Source organism: Syngnathoides biaculeatus, chromosome 2, assembly GCF_019802595.1.
Source record: "Syngnathoides biaculeatus isolate LvHL_M chromosome 2, ASM1980259v1, whole genome shotgun sequence".
Lineage (NCBI taxonomy): Eukaryota > Metazoa > Chordata > Actinopteri > Syngnathiformes > Syngnathidae > Syngnathoides > Syngnathoides biaculeatus.
The window spans coordinates 43,978,189-43,995,218 of NC_084641.1; the positions used below are offsets into that span (position 1 = coordinate 43,978,189).

Sequence of the window (17,030 nt, forward strand, 5' to 3'; positions counted from 1 at the left end):
TGAAATAAGGACAACCGGGACTGACAATAGTAAACGCGAATCTAAAGCGAAAGCCTCAAGTTCAACTTGTGTCTAACCCACATCTTGAATTAAAAGACGACTTCAGATGGGACGCTCGCGCATACACGCGCGCGCGCACACACACACACACTCGCTCAAACAAATAATTTTGCGCTTCTATAAACGTCTATCGTACCGTACAAAAGTTGGAAATCAGCAACTACTCGACAACTTCGTGTATGTATTTGTGAAATACACTTTTACAATTAATACAAAACTGTACACGCCGTATGGAAGCAGAAAAGACGACGAAATAGTGATGGAGTATTTTCATAATTGCGCAGGAACCCCGCGAATCCTTTCCCCTCTTTGCTTGGCTACTTGGATCCGTTTGGTTGTTGCTCATCGACAACTCAACACGACTGAGACAAAAGAATCCCAAACGCCGAACGGCAGAGAGAAAATTGGAAGAGTCACCGCAAGATTTTCGTTGCCTTGTGCCTTTGGCCGCATTAAGCATTTGCAGTCATTTTCATCCCCGCTAAATGTGCGACTCATGCAAAACAAAGTACGAAATGATTTTCAAAACAGCAATAACGCGTAAAGGCAGGAGACCAAGACGACCACGAATGCGGTGTTTTTCTCCTTCCATTTGCTCTAAAGACGTCGACAACAAAACAACAGAACAGAACAGAACAGAAAAGGGGTAAAAATGTAGACGGACGGCAAGCGAAGCGGCTCAGCGCGGCGGGCGAGCCAGCGGGCCGACCGCCGCCGTCCGAGCTCGGTGCCACGGGTCACGGGTCGACTCCTCGGAATCGGGACTGCCGCGAGCTCGCCGCGACACAAAGAAGAAAACCAGCGCCGAAACATCCAATGTGTAATACTCGCTGACTTTAATGGCGTACAATCATTGCAGTTGCATGACAGAATCCTTCTTTCAAAAACAAAAACAAAAGGAGAACATACAGGTACTGCATACTCTAGTTTACACTTCGGCCGTACTAGGTAATAGGAATTAAATAATTAAAAGCCATTGCACTACACAGATAAACAACATCGCAGGCTTCGAACTTACGACCCCACGCAGACGATCGTCGCTTTTAAATTCAAAGGGAATAATAAAAGAACGCCAAAACTCCTCTTTCCCTTCTCTCTCTCTCTCTCTCTCTCTTTTTTTTTTTTTTTTTTTTAAGTCGTTTGGGTGCAACCTGACATAAAGTCCAAAAACATTCCTGTCTGTATCGGAATTATCCTTCCCGTATCAAATGAAATGAAAATGTCACAAATCAGTCTTCTGTCTTCTTTTTCTTTTTCTTTTTCTTCTGAATGTCATTAGTCCATTGATGATTTGGTTTGGAGAGAAGAAATAAGCTAATAATAATAATAATAATCATGAAAGAAAACACTTAATACTTGACTTTGAAATACAGATATGCTTTTAAATATTATATATTTATATATGTACAGGCATATAAAACAAATATGGAGTCAATTTTCAGTTTGTTCACAGTTTTTACAGACTTGATCTCGATGGGCCGGCCCTCTGCCGTTTGGATGGCCATGGAAGTGAAATGAAAAACAGCCAAAATGAGCTTTGACATTTTCGTTCCGTACACGTGACCCAGGAAGAAGGGAAAGGAAGCAAGGAAGCAAGGAAGGAAGCGGGCCGTCTCCTCAGGTGGCGTGCAGGTGGTTGCTCTTGGATTTACTGACGAATTTCTTCTCCTTGACCCGCCGGTTCTGGAACCAGATGGTGACTTGGCGTTCCGAGAGGTTGGTGGCGGCCGAGATGCGTCTCCGCTTGTCTTTGGTGATGAACTTGCTGGCCGCGTACTCCTTCTCCAGCTCCTTCAGCTGCACCTTGGTGTAGGGGACGCGCTTTTTACGGCCTCGGCGGTAAGTGCTCACCTCGGGCGGCAGGGGCACCACGTCTGCGTTCGGAGAGAGGAGAGAGGAGAGAGGAGAGAGAGAGGGGAGGAAAACAAGGTCAAACGCGCGTCCATAAATGCGCACGAATGTCAGCTAGCCACGACCAAAGAAAGACTGCTGCCGTGTTTAGGAATGGCGGGCCTGCCTCCAACACGCCAGCAGTCGACGCCGCCGGTGCCTTCCTTCCTTCCTTCCTTCCTTTCCGGTCTGCGTCTTTCTGGCCCAGGTTCGATCGAGCTCTCTTTCTACCCATGAACCGAGCCAGCTACCCATCGAACGAGCGAGCCCACTGTCTCGCTAGCTAGGTAGCTAGCTAGCTAGCTAGCTATTCTCTCTCGCTGTCTCTCTCTCTCCCTCCCTCCTTCCCTATCTTTCTATCCACACAACTGTCACGTCACGGTGTCATTTGGCCAAGGCGAAACGTCAATATCCAACCTGCTTTGCTAAATTAAAGCAGCGCCACGTTATGTGCGCAAAAGGTGGCTCGGGGAATTGTGGGTAATACTGTCAAGCACAAACAACTCCAGTGTGCTTTGACGGCGACACTGCAATTTGGCCATCAAAAAGTCTTTTTTGTCGTGTGTGTTCCATTTTTCGTTTTTCTCGCAAAGGTTGTTTGACGAGCTTATTTGTGAAAGCTCTCCATATTTTAAACGCGCTATTATCCTTTCGAAATTCATATTCAAATCTGCAAAACGAGTGTTAGGTCAAGACAAATAAGATGAATATTTTTTGATGGGGGGGATTGGGACACAAAACGATAAGTGTAGTCAAAGCAAAACAACAGCACACACAAAAACCAAAAGGTGCACGTTCGATGAGGCTAACTGGAGCTTCTTGGGTTGCCATGTTGAAGTAAAACCTCACGTGTGTCTCTCGCGGCCCTTATAGAGGAGATAATGTCGTATATGGGCTGGGGGCGGGGGGGGGGGGGGGGTGTCTTCGTACGTGAGAGCAACACTGCACGTCTGCATGAATACTAATGATGAAGAGGTACAGTAAACACCTTCTAACACAGCTTCGGCGTCGTCCATGTCAATTTCGACGAGAAGTGCTTTTGACACAACCGTAAGTGAAGGCAAATTCACGTTCTAGAATAAGTCAAGCTGCGCACTGAACCATTTCTGTGCGTGTGTAACACGATGCCCAAGTATTTAGACGTGTGTGTGTGTGTGCGTGTGTGTGTGTGTGTGTGTGCAACACAAGCGGGTCCTGATATATGCAACCCATCACAGGGCGTTGAGGTTTATTGGCACAGTCCAAACAAGCTCAGTCACTATCTTGTCATAAAGGCGGAGGGGGGGGGGGGGGGGCAAAGGTTCGCTCACTGCTCTTCCCTTATTCTGCGTGACTTGTGTTCATCCATCGAACGAGCCCAAAAAGGTTGTTTTCTGAAGGAAGTCACGCCACTAAGTGCACTGGATACCCCCCCCCCTCCCTGCCTCCATATATTTTCCCTTTTTGTTTTGATTGAGAGCACGGGTTCTGGGCTTTGAGAACCCGGAACGGAATTTTTAATAACAGTCGATAGACACGAATAAATAAATGGAGGTTGCGAGACGTTTTTGCTCGTTTGGCACTCTCGGGGCACCTCTGTCGATGTTTTGGTGTGTTGCGCAGCGGACGACGGTGTCATTCAAAATAAAAAAAAAAAAAACACAATAAAAAGAAAACAAACAAGGTAAACATAAATACAAAAAGACGCGAGCGCTCGCGTTGAAAATAGCCCCGGTGACTTGGGTACAAAATGGAGAGAGAGAGAGAGAGAGAGAGAGAGAAATAAAAGCGAGATAACACGGACCAGAGTTCTAAAAAAAAAAAAAAAAAATACCTGGAAATGGCGACTTCCACAGATGGTTGGACTGCGTCTGGTCCTTGGAGCAGTACACCTGCCCGTCCCAGCCATTGGACAGAGCCCAGTGCTGGTAGCCCTCCACGGGGATGAGGGCGTCGTGGCGCGGCTCGGGGTGGCCGCTGATGCCGGGCACCACCGACACGTCCAGGTAGCCCGGCACGGCCTGGTACGAGCCGGCGAAGCCCGGGTAGAAGGCGAACTCTTTGGCCCGGCTCGACAGTTCCTCGCCGGGCAGCGCCGCGCCGGCCTCCGCGTATTTGTCCGCCGGGTGGTACGAGCACGGCTTCTGCTGCAAGTTGACGTTGTGCGAGTGGGACAGCCGACAGCCGTAGTAGGGGCCCCCGAAGGGGTAGCCGTAGCCGAGCGGGGCGCCCGAGGACGACTGCGGGGCGGGACACTGGCGAGCGGCGTCCGGCGAGGACATATCCGAGTAGACGGAGCCCTGGTGGGCGGCGATGGTGCCGGAGTGTCGTCCCTGCAGGGCGGGGTGCGACATCAGGTCCCTGCAGTGGGTCGCGGGGCAATTGGCGCTCAGTCCCTCCATTGTTTGGTTTTTGTGCGGCCCGCCTTCATTCGGGCTTTTTTCGTAAACGTACATCAAGGTGTCCGCCCAGCGTGGGTGCACGAGCAGCGAAGTCGTCATATCAGGGGGCTGCCGATGCTTTTTAAAAGTCGACTTGTCCGAGACGGGCACCTCATTTCCAAGCGCGTGTTCCACGCGGCGCATGCGCGCACGGGCGCCCCTCGCCTGTCCGCTTCATTAAGGACGGGGCACGTGACACGCGAACAGGTCCTCGGCTGGGCTCGGCGCACATATGCGGCGCCACGGAGAGCCGCGGAGCCCTTTAAGAGCCGCTGGCTCGCGCGTCGGCGCTCCTTCCGCACGCCACGCGGCGCTGCCATTGGCTCGCGGCGGACAGCCTCACGCCCTTAAAGGGGAGTGCGCGCGGTGGGTGCGAGAGCCGCAAATCAAAACAATCTGGGGAATTTTAGGACGCACGCGCTCCGCTTCTTTCGGCTCTCTCCACAAGTTCCGAATACGGAGGGGGAGGAAAAAAGAAAGAAAAAAAAAAAAAAAAAGCAGATCCGCTTATCGTGCCAGTGTTGTCAGCGCGCGTTCGATCCGCCTTCCGCTCCAGCGGCGCTCTCCCGAAAGCGAGGCCGAGTGCGCGAACGCCTTGCGGCTCTCGCAAATCTTGCAAAGCTCCGCTGAGTGCGACTGAGGGCGACTCTCAGCCAGCCGTCGAGGCGTTCGAATCAGGGTTCGGGCTTCATCTTCGCCCGAAACTTTGAAAAGGGCGTCTGGAAGTGCTGCCTTTACCTGTTGATTTGACGAAAGGAAACCCAAACAAACTGTACCCTACCTACCTACCCACCTACCCACCTACCCCCACCTTCCCCCCTCCACACACACAAACGCAAAAAACAAAAACAAACAAACAAAAAAAAAAAAAAAAAGATATGCATCTTTGAAAGGTCCCCAGGTACTTTCATCTGGATTCGGAGCAAAATGGGAAATAAAACACAAACGCACCATTGACATCCTTTGCACATAATGAAAAGGGGCTTGCAATTTTTATTTCACAATATTTCCAAATGAACTTTTACTTCATTATTATTGATGCAAATACTCCCAGAAATATTTGGAGCTAAAAGGCAGATATTTCCTTCTGTCTAGACTTAACAGCAGATGAATTTTAAAAATATATATAAACACTCCGTGTGAAATCACATCTCACGGCCATACTGCACATTCGTAAAGATATTTTTTAAAAATCAGATAAAGAGTCACGAATCCACTCAATTTGAACTCGGATTTAACAAGTCATATACAAGCCATTTCCCAGCAAGTCAAAAATAATACTTTGATTAATAATGATTACTGGAGCGAGAAATCGACTCGTGCGTGGTTTTTTTTTTTTTTCTTTTCACAGCCATGTCGCAACGGTTTGGATAGATAGATAGATAGATAGATAGATAGATAGATAGATAGATAGATAGATAGATAGATAGATAGATAGATAGATAGATAGATAGAAGATAGATAGATAGATAGATAGATAGATAGATAGATAGATAGATAGATAGATATTTTTGAAGCGACATTACTTTAGCACGTGAACGTTTTTCTTTCTGTAATAACAATCGTCCCCCCCCCCCCCAAAAAAAAAAAACTGAAAAACATTTCTTCTTCTTTTTTTTTTTTCCACCGCAGTGTGATCGAAGTGAAGCTTCGGCGCAGAAGCTGATGCTGGCGCTTCGAGAGCCCGAAAATGAAGACCAAGCCAGCAGGCAAGCGCAACGCTGTCTTGAATTAGACGCACAAGCCTTTGACGAAATGTTTTGGGAGTTGAATCCACTCGCGTCCCAATGTTGACAAAGCCAAGATGGCAACTCCGCCGTCGTGGACAAGGAACATGTATTGATAAAGTGCACTTTTTGTTGATTTGATTTATATATATATATATATATATATATATATAATATATATATATATATATATTTTTTTTTTTTTTATTTTGCAAAGGCTATCTCATGACTTATTAGTCGATCAAATTATTTTTTTTTTTTTGCGGGGTTGAGTTATCCTGGGAAATTGTTGCCGTCGTGTGTGTGTGTGGTGTGTGTGTGTGTGTGTGTGTGTGCAGGCCAATGAGGAAGCACAGCCCCCCCCCCCCCATTTTGAGGAGAGGGACTAAAGCTCTTTTGTCTTAAGGCAAAACACAGGCACGAAAGGCGCATCTAGGCGGCAGCTGCACGGAAGTCCAAGGTCAAGGTAAAAAACACAGACAAACGGGGTCGTAATCAAAGTCTAGACAGGCAAGAATGAACTTCACACTATGCAAATGAGTTGTTATTTGGAGGCGCTGAGTTGAGTCTCAGTGTGTGAAGGCAGATCCACATCTCAAGTGGGGGGAAAAGAAAACGAAAAAGAAAAAGAAAAAAGGGAGCTTCGGCCCCAAGAAGGAAGTGGTTCCGCTCCAACTCGCTTTGCTGTACTCATACCAACTGTTGGCCTATTTGTTTCGATTTCTTCATTGTCACTTTCTGGATTTACTCAACTATTTCTTACTAGGATGTTGTGTTTGTCGCTAATCGTCGTCAAGGAGTGCAAAAACGTTCACTTTAAAAGAACCATCAGCATATTTATAGTTAAGCACTTTGTAAAATTGTTGTAAATGAACAGTATTCAGTTTTTTTTTTTTAAAGAAGAACATAACCACCACATATCGACCTTTCATCTACTCTCGTCAAGACTAACTGCATTTATTCAAAACAAATGATTAAATAAATAAGTCTGATTTTTTTCAGGGACAGTAAAAAAAAATGGCCAAACTTAATAATTCAACAGCAACAAATAATGAATATTTCCAATCACCGTATTAAATCTTTTTCCAACAGAGCACTTCGAAATCCTTTTTGTAAAGGTGAAAATTCCTTGTGACGGAAACAATTTCAGATGCGCAGAAGTTCTTTTGCAATTTGAATGCAAGTTCATCGTCACAACCTGCAAACCGTCCAAATCGTACAAATGCAAGATCATTTAGGGGAAAAAAATGTTTTTATTGTTAGCAGTCAGCAGAATGTGGACGAAAAAATAGCGAAGGAAGGAAGTGAAAAAGATGCGTGTTTTTAAGGATCGTTTCTAAAGTCTATATTTTATTGCATTCTTGCGACAAGTTTGCGAACTGACGTCAATTTGTTTGGAGAGGAAGTGAGCGCGCGTAGTTTGCAAATAGCGCCCAAAAATGAAAGGTAAAAAAAAAGAAAAAAAAAATAACATGGCAACCTGCGCATTTTACAAAACCCGTGCAAATGTTGTTTGTGTATAGAAAATGTTGTTTGTCAACATTTGAAAGTGGAAGTCCGCCCCCCTTCCATTCAGTACTTCTGGTCACCTCACCGCCGACTGCAAACTAGTACAGTACTATCTTGACGAGCAGACTTGGTGTGCCCCCAGTCCGAAGTGAAGGTTGGCGCAAGAGTGGTGGTGGTGGTGGTGGGGTCGGGGGGGCTCGCATCCACGCCCACTGAAATGTTGCCTACCTGCGGCTTTTCCGCTCTCAGGAAGTCGGCCTGCGCGGCGTTTATCTCATGAGCCCGTTTGGACCGTAGACAAATTTTGAAAAATGAATACTTTGCTACATTTCGTGGGGGCGAGGGGGACAATCTAAATTGCATACACACATTTCGATTCCGTTGAATAAAAAGGGGCTTAAATCTCAGGTGTGGACTGGCTGGACCGAGATACGTTGCGGGAGAGTTTGGCATCAGGTTCATAGCGGGGATGGGGCCGTGGGAGGGGCGGGGGAGGGGGGGGGTGTCACGGCGCAGCACACACAACTCGAGCTTGTAGTCAAGCCTTCAATAACAAGACGGCAAAAAAAAAAGCAGACAAAAAAAATATCCATGAGTGAAACCAATGAACACAAATGAGAGTGATTCAATTCATTTGACCGGAAATGAGCTTTGCGTGCGTGACACTATCTTCCGTTTAGCTTGTGCCACGTGACTGCATGCACTTCCGGCCCTCGTGTGAGGTCTCCTCATCGGCCACAACATTAGGTACACCTGCAGAAGCAAAATGGACCCACAACGTCGGGCCGTGTGCGGGAAAATAGCCAAGATCACAACGCGCCATTTGTGACATATCATCGCCTTTCTAATACTCGCATCATTTTTGCGGTGTCATTTCTCTACACAGAAGTTATGGATCAGAACAACCGCTCTCAGCGGTGCACCCGCAAGATTTTTCCTGGAATAACAATATGGCGCCAGGTTTCAGTCCAAATTCCCGTCAATACGCAGGCAGATGTTTTCGCTCTCCTCTCGACTGCATTTCAGCCTGCAGGTGTACGTACCTACTGCGTAATATTCTGGGGGGGGGGGGGGTGTAAGCACATTTTGACGTGCAAAAGGAACTTGAAAGTAGTAAGTTCGAAGATGTTCTTTCTCGTTTGACCTAAAAAAAAAAAGACAAAACTAAAGCTGGGTTCGAAGTTGTTTGTTTTTTACTTTTGGGGTTGGATTCAAGATGAAAAAATGTTGGTCGAGCTCATGCCAGAGTGTGGAAAAGAATGCGCGGGGGGGGGGGTAAACACAACTTTCAGATGCGCAAACACAAATGTGTGCTGAGGTTTTTTTTCCTCTCTCTCTCTCTCTCTCTCCTCTCTCTCTCTCTCTCTCTCTCTCCTCTCTCTCTCTCTCTCTCTCTCTCTCTCTCTCTCTCCTCTCTCTCTCTCTATCCCCCCCCCTTTTTTTTTTTTTTTTTTTTTGGACGACTTATTAAGATTGGCAAATTGCTGCCACATTTCACGAGAACTTTTCCATCGGAAACTTGACGCCACGCCACGCCACGCTGTTGCTCAAACTCGGTGAACTCCAAACAACTCACGTCCAAGTCACAGGAAGTTTGGAGAGGTTTCGTGGCCGTCGGCCCAAACCTTCGCCAAACGACAAGAACAGATACCTAAGTGGGCTCCGTCGGCCTTCGGTGCTGCCGTTGCAAGGTTTTGGGTGGCGCAAATATCTTCAAGCGTTCACTTAAATGAGAGTCCTTTGAATGCGCTTCATTTCAATAAGTCGATCGCCCCCGATTGCAAAAGGCGGTAAAATGACGCAATTTACTCCATTTCTGCCCCCCCCCAAAACCTCATAACACCGTTTTGAAACCGTGCAGCCGATGCACATGTTGAAATTCTTCTTTTTCACGTGTGTAAATTGGCTTCTTTCCGTTATCCGGCGCGCCACACGTGCGCGAGTGTTTTCTCTTCAAAACAAAATGACCACGCAAGCTCGTCACGACGGTTTGCCGTCCAAGACAACACGTTTAAAGACGCCCCCCCCCTTTCCCCCCTTCCCCGGCTCCAAAGTGGTTGGACGTGGAAGGCTTTTACACGGCCTGCATGGAGCAAAACGTCTGCTCCGCTCTCTGGGAAAACACACACGACGTCTACCGCACACTCGGATGAAGGAGACCGATTGTCTCCCTAAAAGGGTCCAAACACCTCGATGTTATTCTTATTTTTAATCTGTATGTATTGTTAGTTCTTACTATGAGAATACCAATAGTAAGACTGGAAATACTGCGTGTGAATGTGTACTGGTTGGCTGTTAGCACAATATACACGACAGGATTCAAAATGTCCAATAGGGAGAAATTTGAAACGTTTTTTTTTTTTTTTTTTTGTCAGCATTTTTTCGCATGCCGTGACCATGTTCGAAATATTATATGGCAGCGTGATTTTAAAAAAAAAACCTCCTGTGCACAGCATCATCTGCGGAAACAAATGTGAAAAAGTAGTGGAAAATCAGGTTTTGCAAAAATGAATTTTGTTTTTGTTTGATTTCCATCTACTGTATGCACACGCAATTTTTAATGTTCTATTAGTGCACACGGTTGAATGAATACGCACAACTACGAGACTGTTTAAAACCCGTATCATTCCATTTTTGAATGATTATTATTATTATTACTGCTATTATGTCACCTGTGTGTATTGAGCACGCCGAGGCCACAAGATTAGGAACACCTGCTCATACACGCACACGTTCACCAAAATGCAGGAGATGCACCCAAAATGTTTTGAGATGAGCGCTCCTATTTTTTATTTTTATTTTACTCCTACCTAGCAATTCATGTAATATGTTTGTAGTCCATCATGTGCACCACACTGCAAATTTTCTAACATTTTTCTTGCAACTAAAGCCAAATTTGCACGAGACGAACACCGCAATGTGGCGCTTTGACGGTTTTTCAGTGTTTTGTCCACTTTGGCGCTGCGTTGGAGTTGCGCGACGAAGAAAGAGGAAAACACACGGCAACAATTGCACTGCACCGATGATGTTTTGCTACTTGCGTGCACTCCTAAACTGTCGGGCTACGTCGCAGGTTTGAGCCCCGTCTGGATTTTCGATGGACCTCATCTCTTTGCCGTTCGCATCAAATTGAGAGTTTTGCGTTCCTTTCAGGGGTCCGCGACCGACACGAGCGCCCCGGCGAGAGCGGCCCAAATAAATCCTGAGCACGACGCGGCTCGTCGAAGTCCAAGTTCAAGTTAAGAGAGGCGGCGGCGGCGGCGGCGCTGGCGGCGCTGGCGGCGCTGGCGGCGCTGGCGGCTCCTCGCAGACAAAAGACACACACACACGCACGTTCGTCGTCAATCATCTCGGCCCGCAGACTGCCAAAGTGCCAAAGAGCTGAAGGCTGCCACGCTGACCCTTCCTATCGCACCCCACGTCACGACTTAAGCGCAGCTCGGAAAACAACTGGAATTATGGCAGCATTTTGCACCAAACCTGTCCAGGTAATCTTCAACAATCTTTTCTTTTTTGTTGTTGTTTTGAATTCACGTCACAACTGTACGAGGGGGCAACTTTGCAGTGCATGCACAAGCCAAAGGTGGGCCGCGGCTCAACTAACTCGGAGCCGCAGGCAGGCAAATTTCGCAGCAGAGGAGAACTTCTCTTCAAACTCAGACATTTGTATGGAAACACACACACACACACACGGAATATATTGTCAGGTGGCATTCATGGGCCGACTTGTTGATTTTGTGCTGAAAGTTTGGTGCGTGTCAGCGCAAAAATCAAATATTTCGCGTGACGTTCTGTAATTTCACTCACCGCCAAGCACAGCAATCAACAGACAGAACAAAAGTGAACATTAGTACGTGTGTGACGGCGTGTCAGTGTTCCCGGCGCGCACATTTTGTCGCCTCCTTGAAAGGCGACCTTGAAAACATCCAGACGGCAGCTGCCCACATTTTGCAAGTATTTCATATTTCGGGTAACTACCGCGTCGAGCTCAGTCCGATGCGATGAATTGAAGACTTTAATGCTCCGAGAACTCCAATGCTTGTTGTTGTTGTTTTTCAAGGAAGAGCACTTCTCAAAATGCAGCTACCAACTTTTACAAACAGAAGCACGCCAAACTGAGTTTATAATATTTCCCGAAACCATTTCACGCAGAATTCAAGTGTTCTGCAAAAAAAAAAAAAAAAAAAAAAAAACATTCCACACGCATCTCTTTTTGAATTAAACGTCCCAAAGCTTTTGTAAAATCTCAATAGCAAGGGCCATTGAAGACGACATACTGCAATCCCAGTTTTTTTTTTTCTTTTCCGCTACTTTATTATGAATCATTCTTGATATGCCGTTTCCGAGCATACACGAAGAGTACAACCAACTAAAGCTTACCAAGAAAGAAAATAAAAACATCAAATAAAGCAGAGAGAGAGAGAGAGAGAGAGAGGAGAGAGAGAGAGAGAGAGAGAGGAGAGAGAGAGAGAGAGAGAAGAGAGAGAGAGAGAGAGAGAGAGAGAAGAGAGAGAGAGAAGAGAGAGAGAGAGAGAGAGAGAGAGAGAGATTAAGGCTTCTCCAAGAAGGGCAGCCCTGCCTCAACAAACCGAACCGCCTGCAGGAACCTTTGGGCCGGCAGGTAGGTAGGTTCGGGCCTCTCTGCTGTTGTGCTTTTCGACAAGGTAAAGCGATTTCAGTTTGTGGCTGCAAACGTTCGATTCTACAGTTGTGACGCAAGAGGGGAAAAAAAGCACAGCGATGATTTGTTATCCAATAATATTTCGGTTTGGTGCTGGCCGGACACAGATGCTCGTTTAGATTTGGTTTCATTGACAGTGGAGGACGATGCCTAAATTAGAATGAATGACTGAACGTTTTCTTACAGTCCGCACTGCGCGTGCACGGGCCTCACTTGTCCGTGGAGCAAAGTGGAAGGAAAAAGCTCGTTTTGTTTATTTCATTTTACGTTATTTCTTTTTTAATTGTTTATGTTTTTTGTTGTTGTTGTTGTTGTTGTTGCTCCACTGCCGCAAACATCGCCCGTCGCGCGTTTGCATTGCAAACATGTACAAGTACAGTGCAGCTGTGCAAGTGTCGCAAGGGGCAAAATCTGGGACACTTTTATGCCTGACTTTATTCAAATTGACGTCAAAAAATGTGTGGCCTTCTCTTTTCCATTCGCAAGCTGACGTGAAGTCTTTAAAAGATAATACTACTAATAATAATAATAATTAATAAAGGGCGGTGGATACGGACGTCTTCTGAAGTGCATCCAGAGCGCACCAACTTGCCCGGGAGGCACACATTTGAGTGTCGAAATGATCCCCGATTATTCAGACAGAAGGAGCGAAGGGACGCTCCGATCAATGCAGAAGGAACAATTAGCGCAGCCTCGCAATATGGCCAAGATGAAGTTCAAGTTCAAAGTCACCTTCCGCGGCGCTTCCAAAGACCACGTCGGAGACGCTTTTTCAAAAGAAGGACAGCAGGCGGCCTTCGACTATTGCTGAGACATTTTAGTTTCGTCTTGGATTTGGAAAATGCAACCCGCGGCGCTTTTTTTCAAATGAACGACAGCAAAATGCAGGTGCTTCGTCTTTAACCAGCGACGAATATCGTACACGCGTGAATAGAAAGTCATATAAAAGGGGAGCGGAAATGATCATTTCCTCGATGATCAACCGACATTTACTTGGGCTCCAATCGAGCGACGATGTCAGCGCACACCTTTGGGAAAAACCTTGCGCCAATTTTGTCAACGAAATGTGCGCCGACAACAGCGCAGCAATTTGTGACCTAATCAAACAACAACAAAGGGGGGAAGGCAAAACGGGCCACTCGACTATAAAGTTAAGTTCCAAAGTGCCGTTTCGTTTTCTATTCGAACTGTATTTCCTTTTTTGAGAGTCGCATTTGGTTATTACAGGGACGAAGGGGATGTCACGTGGTATTTATACAAACGAATTGTATTTTGTTGGGGCGTCGCCGTAACGCCGAGCGTGAAAAGAATCGTTTCGAAACGCGTGATTTTCTTCAAGCGAAAATACAACGAAAAAAAAAAATCTCTCTCTCTCTCTCTCTCTCTCTCTCTCTCTCTCTTTCTCTCTGTCACACACACACACACACACACACACACATACAGTAATGCCGAGTGCATTCTTATTCGGAGGCTAAAACTGTCGCAAATGAGGACCACGTGTGGCGTTTTCGGCACTCAAGGCGATTTCACGTTGTCCTAAAATTGTCCCGCAAAGGTGCTGCAGGCGCCAGCCGGCATCAGTGCGGCCTGCCGGCTGAATTCGTTTGTCAGTTTTCCTCCCGCCAGCGTGGAGGTCGAGACCCGTGCGGGATTCGAACGGCTCTTGCCCAAACTCTTCCGGGTCCCTTTGGACTCTTGCTAAACCATGGAAATATCCTCAGGGTGAATATTTGTTTGCAGCCATTTCATGGCCAGGATGCACAAAGTGAGGCTAAAGCTGCGTCAGCACACATTGTTAAAGCGTCAGTGCGGAGCACAAAGACCCCCGAGGTCAATAATGGCAGCCGCGTGTGGGTCGGATATAGAAAATGAAAGCTTTTCACTGCACAGCCCATCTTAAATATGAATAATAGTGGAGTTTGACTGTTTTTGCTGGCAGTTTGAAGTTGTTGCTGTCATTTCTGAGTGGGCTTTCTTTTACGTTGCCCCCTCGCGACGACCATTCCGCGCACTCGTCAGTTGGCGCTGAAGCGATCGGCTCGCCCCGAGCGAAGGGCCCCCCCCCCCCCCCCCCGAAAAGCGCGGCACTTTTGCCCCCCAAAACGATTTGAAGTTGTCAGAGGTCGTGCAATGCAGAACTGCACACCAGTGGGCTTCGGTGCTACGTATTTGGCAAAGATGAAAGTTGTACAGATCCGCCCAAGCTCCACACAATCGAGTCTTCAAACGGCACCCGAGGACCCACTTGGTTCTTGTTTGGAGCAAGGCCCAAGGCAAAGAACCTTTTGAGAGCCTTCCCGTGTGTTTCTGCTTTCACGCCGTCAAACAATTGTCACACTTGGGATTTCAGCGCTTAAAGTCACGTCATCTGAAGCGCGGGTGTCAAAATCAAGGCCCGGGGGCCAGATTTGGCCCACCGCGCGCATGATTTGACGTGACCCGCCAAGGCCAGTCAACGTCCATCATTGTTGTTCAAATCTGTAGCAAAATATTGCCAGCATCAAACATCAGCACGATCTGAATAAGCCATTCCTTCATTGGGTTCTCATCACAAAAGCAGTCCCTCAATTTCATGCGCAAATACGATGAGGCCATGAAACTATTTGATGGTTTCACCGTCGTAATGGCCCTCTGTGGGAAAGCGGAAGCACAATGCGGCCCGCGACAAAACTGATCTCAAGCTAAGAATCACACTTGAGTTGAGTCACATTCCATCCGTTCCAGCCGTTTGATTGCTCGATTGATGTCGAAACTCAAGTTGAGGATTTCATTGTTTCCTCTTCTTGGTACACTTTGTGGTGATTTAGTGCATCGTGGTGACAAATGTCAGCCATATATTCGGTTCTCTTATCCAGCCACACATGATACAAACTTGCAATATTGATATGAACTTGGATTTTCTTGCATGGGTCTCGCTGGAACTTTTGGGCTCGGATTGCGTGTTGAGGCGCTCGTTTTCGCCAAAGAGGAAAATCCTTTGCGCTTGCCCCGAGACACAAACAATTATGCAAAAATAGCCTCTTAACTTGTCCTTCGTTTTCTCTGGATAGTCAATTCGCAAGGTTGTGGTCCGTGTTTGAAACCCTTGCAAACCTGACCACTTTTAAGTGCAGCAAAGCCCCAAATCATATCTGACAATACCTTCTGTGTGACTGGTGTTATTCAAAATTTGCAGCTCAAGAAACATTCTCCCAGGCAGATAACAATGGCGCTCACCTGAATGCGGGTCAGATAAGGCCCCCGCGGTGACCCGGCACTCACCGGAATCCGGGCGAGTCCGCTGCCCATCTCCCCATCAGCTCACTCTTCAACGGACGTGCACCCGCAAACTTTCTCGCAACTTTGATTGAACGAGATGGGGAAGAGATCGACATTGCCGTTCAAGACTGGACATTTGTGCAGGCGTTGACGTTTTCGATCGGTCGCCTCGACAACATTCCTAGGAAATCACAATGTCCCGTGACCGGTGAGCAAATTTGAAATCAAGGCCTGGGGGCAGGTCATGCGACTTAGTGTAATCCTTTTTGTTTTTTTTATAGGAAGTTAGTTTTTCTCTTCTTTCCTTTGCACACAATGTTTAATGCACAACACGGGATTATGTGCAACAATTTTAGCCCGACATTGTTCAAGGTCTATTCGAATTGGGCTGCTCTTCAACCTGCCCAAAAACTTCAACATTTAAATCACAATTCATTACGGGAATCAAATTTGTCTTGAGCACTGACAATAACAGTTTTGCTGCAGGAAAAAAAAAAGAAAAACACACACACACACACACACAAGTCAAGTCATGCGCACATCCTACGATATAGACCCCCCCCCCCCCCCATAGAATCGAATAAAATACAGGAAATGTGCAATACGAATGAGCGAAATCGCAGTACGGCGGCTTGCAGCGCAGCGGAAGCGAGTGATCTTGCTGATGATTTTGGACCTTCGGCGCACACCTTCTGCGTCTGGATGGGCTGCCTAACCCGCTTCATTCCTGCCACGCCGGAGGCCAGTTTTGTCCTGTAGCGCACCGGTGCCAAACTCAAGGCCCGGGGGCCAGATCCGGCCCGCCGCATGATTTGAAGGCGGATCACGCGGATCAACTTCCAGGTTTTTTCTTCAAATGTCTACCAAAATTTCAAATTGTCATTTTATAAATGATAATGTTGAGCTATCAAAAGCATTTTTCTATCACCAAACATTACGGCTCTCTGAGGGAAGCTGGAACGACAAAAACTGGCTTGACACTCCTGCTCCGGCAAACAAAGAAATAATTCAAACAGAGAAAACAATAAAAGTAGAGTTCAAACAGGGTGAAATGTAAGAAGTCAAATTCAAAAATGGAAATATTTGAAAAAGCACAAGAAAAAAAAAAGTGGGGTTTTTTTGCCACAGTTTGAACTGGCGAGTGCGAGGAAAAGACGTGGCGGACCAAAAAGTGCGCGCGGAGTCTCAACAAAATCAGAAGTTTACGTCCAAAATAGGCAAGCCCGACACAGTCCAATCCATCAAAGTGACAAAGAGAGCCTGAAATCAAGCACGAGGACGGACAGCGACATCCAACCGAGCCAGCGGAAGCACACCTGGACCGGGCGCCGGTGGCCGCGGGGAGCCCATCGGTCGACGCCAGCTAGGAGGGGCGGGCACAGGCAGCCGAAACACGGAACCGAAGCCGGCCAGGCAAAACGTTAGACGGTGACATTTTCAAGCCAAATAGCGCTTTTTTCCCCGTTTTTTGTGTGCGGCATAAAA

General features: G+C 46.9%; 1 protein-coding gene and 1 long non-coding RNA gene across 2 annotated transcripts; one reads left to right on the forward strand and one right to left on the reverse strand.

Moving 5' to 3' along the window:
• Positions 1 to 879: 879 nt before the first annotated feature.
• hoxc13a (homeobox C13a) lies at positions 880 to 4,616 on the reverse strand. The gene is made up of 2 exons (XM_061807293.1): positions 3,764 to 4,616; positions 880 to 1,934 (listed from the first exon to the last, which is right to left on the reverse strand). The coding sequence occupies exons 1-2, from the start codon at positions 4,512 to 4,514 to the stop codon at positions 1,678 to 1,680; spliced, it is 1,008 nt and encodes a 335-aa protein (XP_061663277.1). The 5' UTR covers positions 4,515 to 4,616; the 3' UTR covers positions 880 to 1,677.
• Positions 4,617 to 6,453: 1,837 nt separating this feature from the next.
• LOC133495961 (uncharacterized) lies at positions 6,454 to 16,073 on the forward strand. The gene is made up of 4 exons (XR_009793694.1): positions 6,454 to 6,563; positions 10,549 to 10,679; positions 10,760 to 11,094; positions 15,463 to 16,073. It is a non-coding gene; the product is annotated as an uncharacterized LOC133495961 (long non-coding RNA).
• The last annotated feature ends 957 nt before the right edge of the window (positions 16,074 to 17,030 follow it).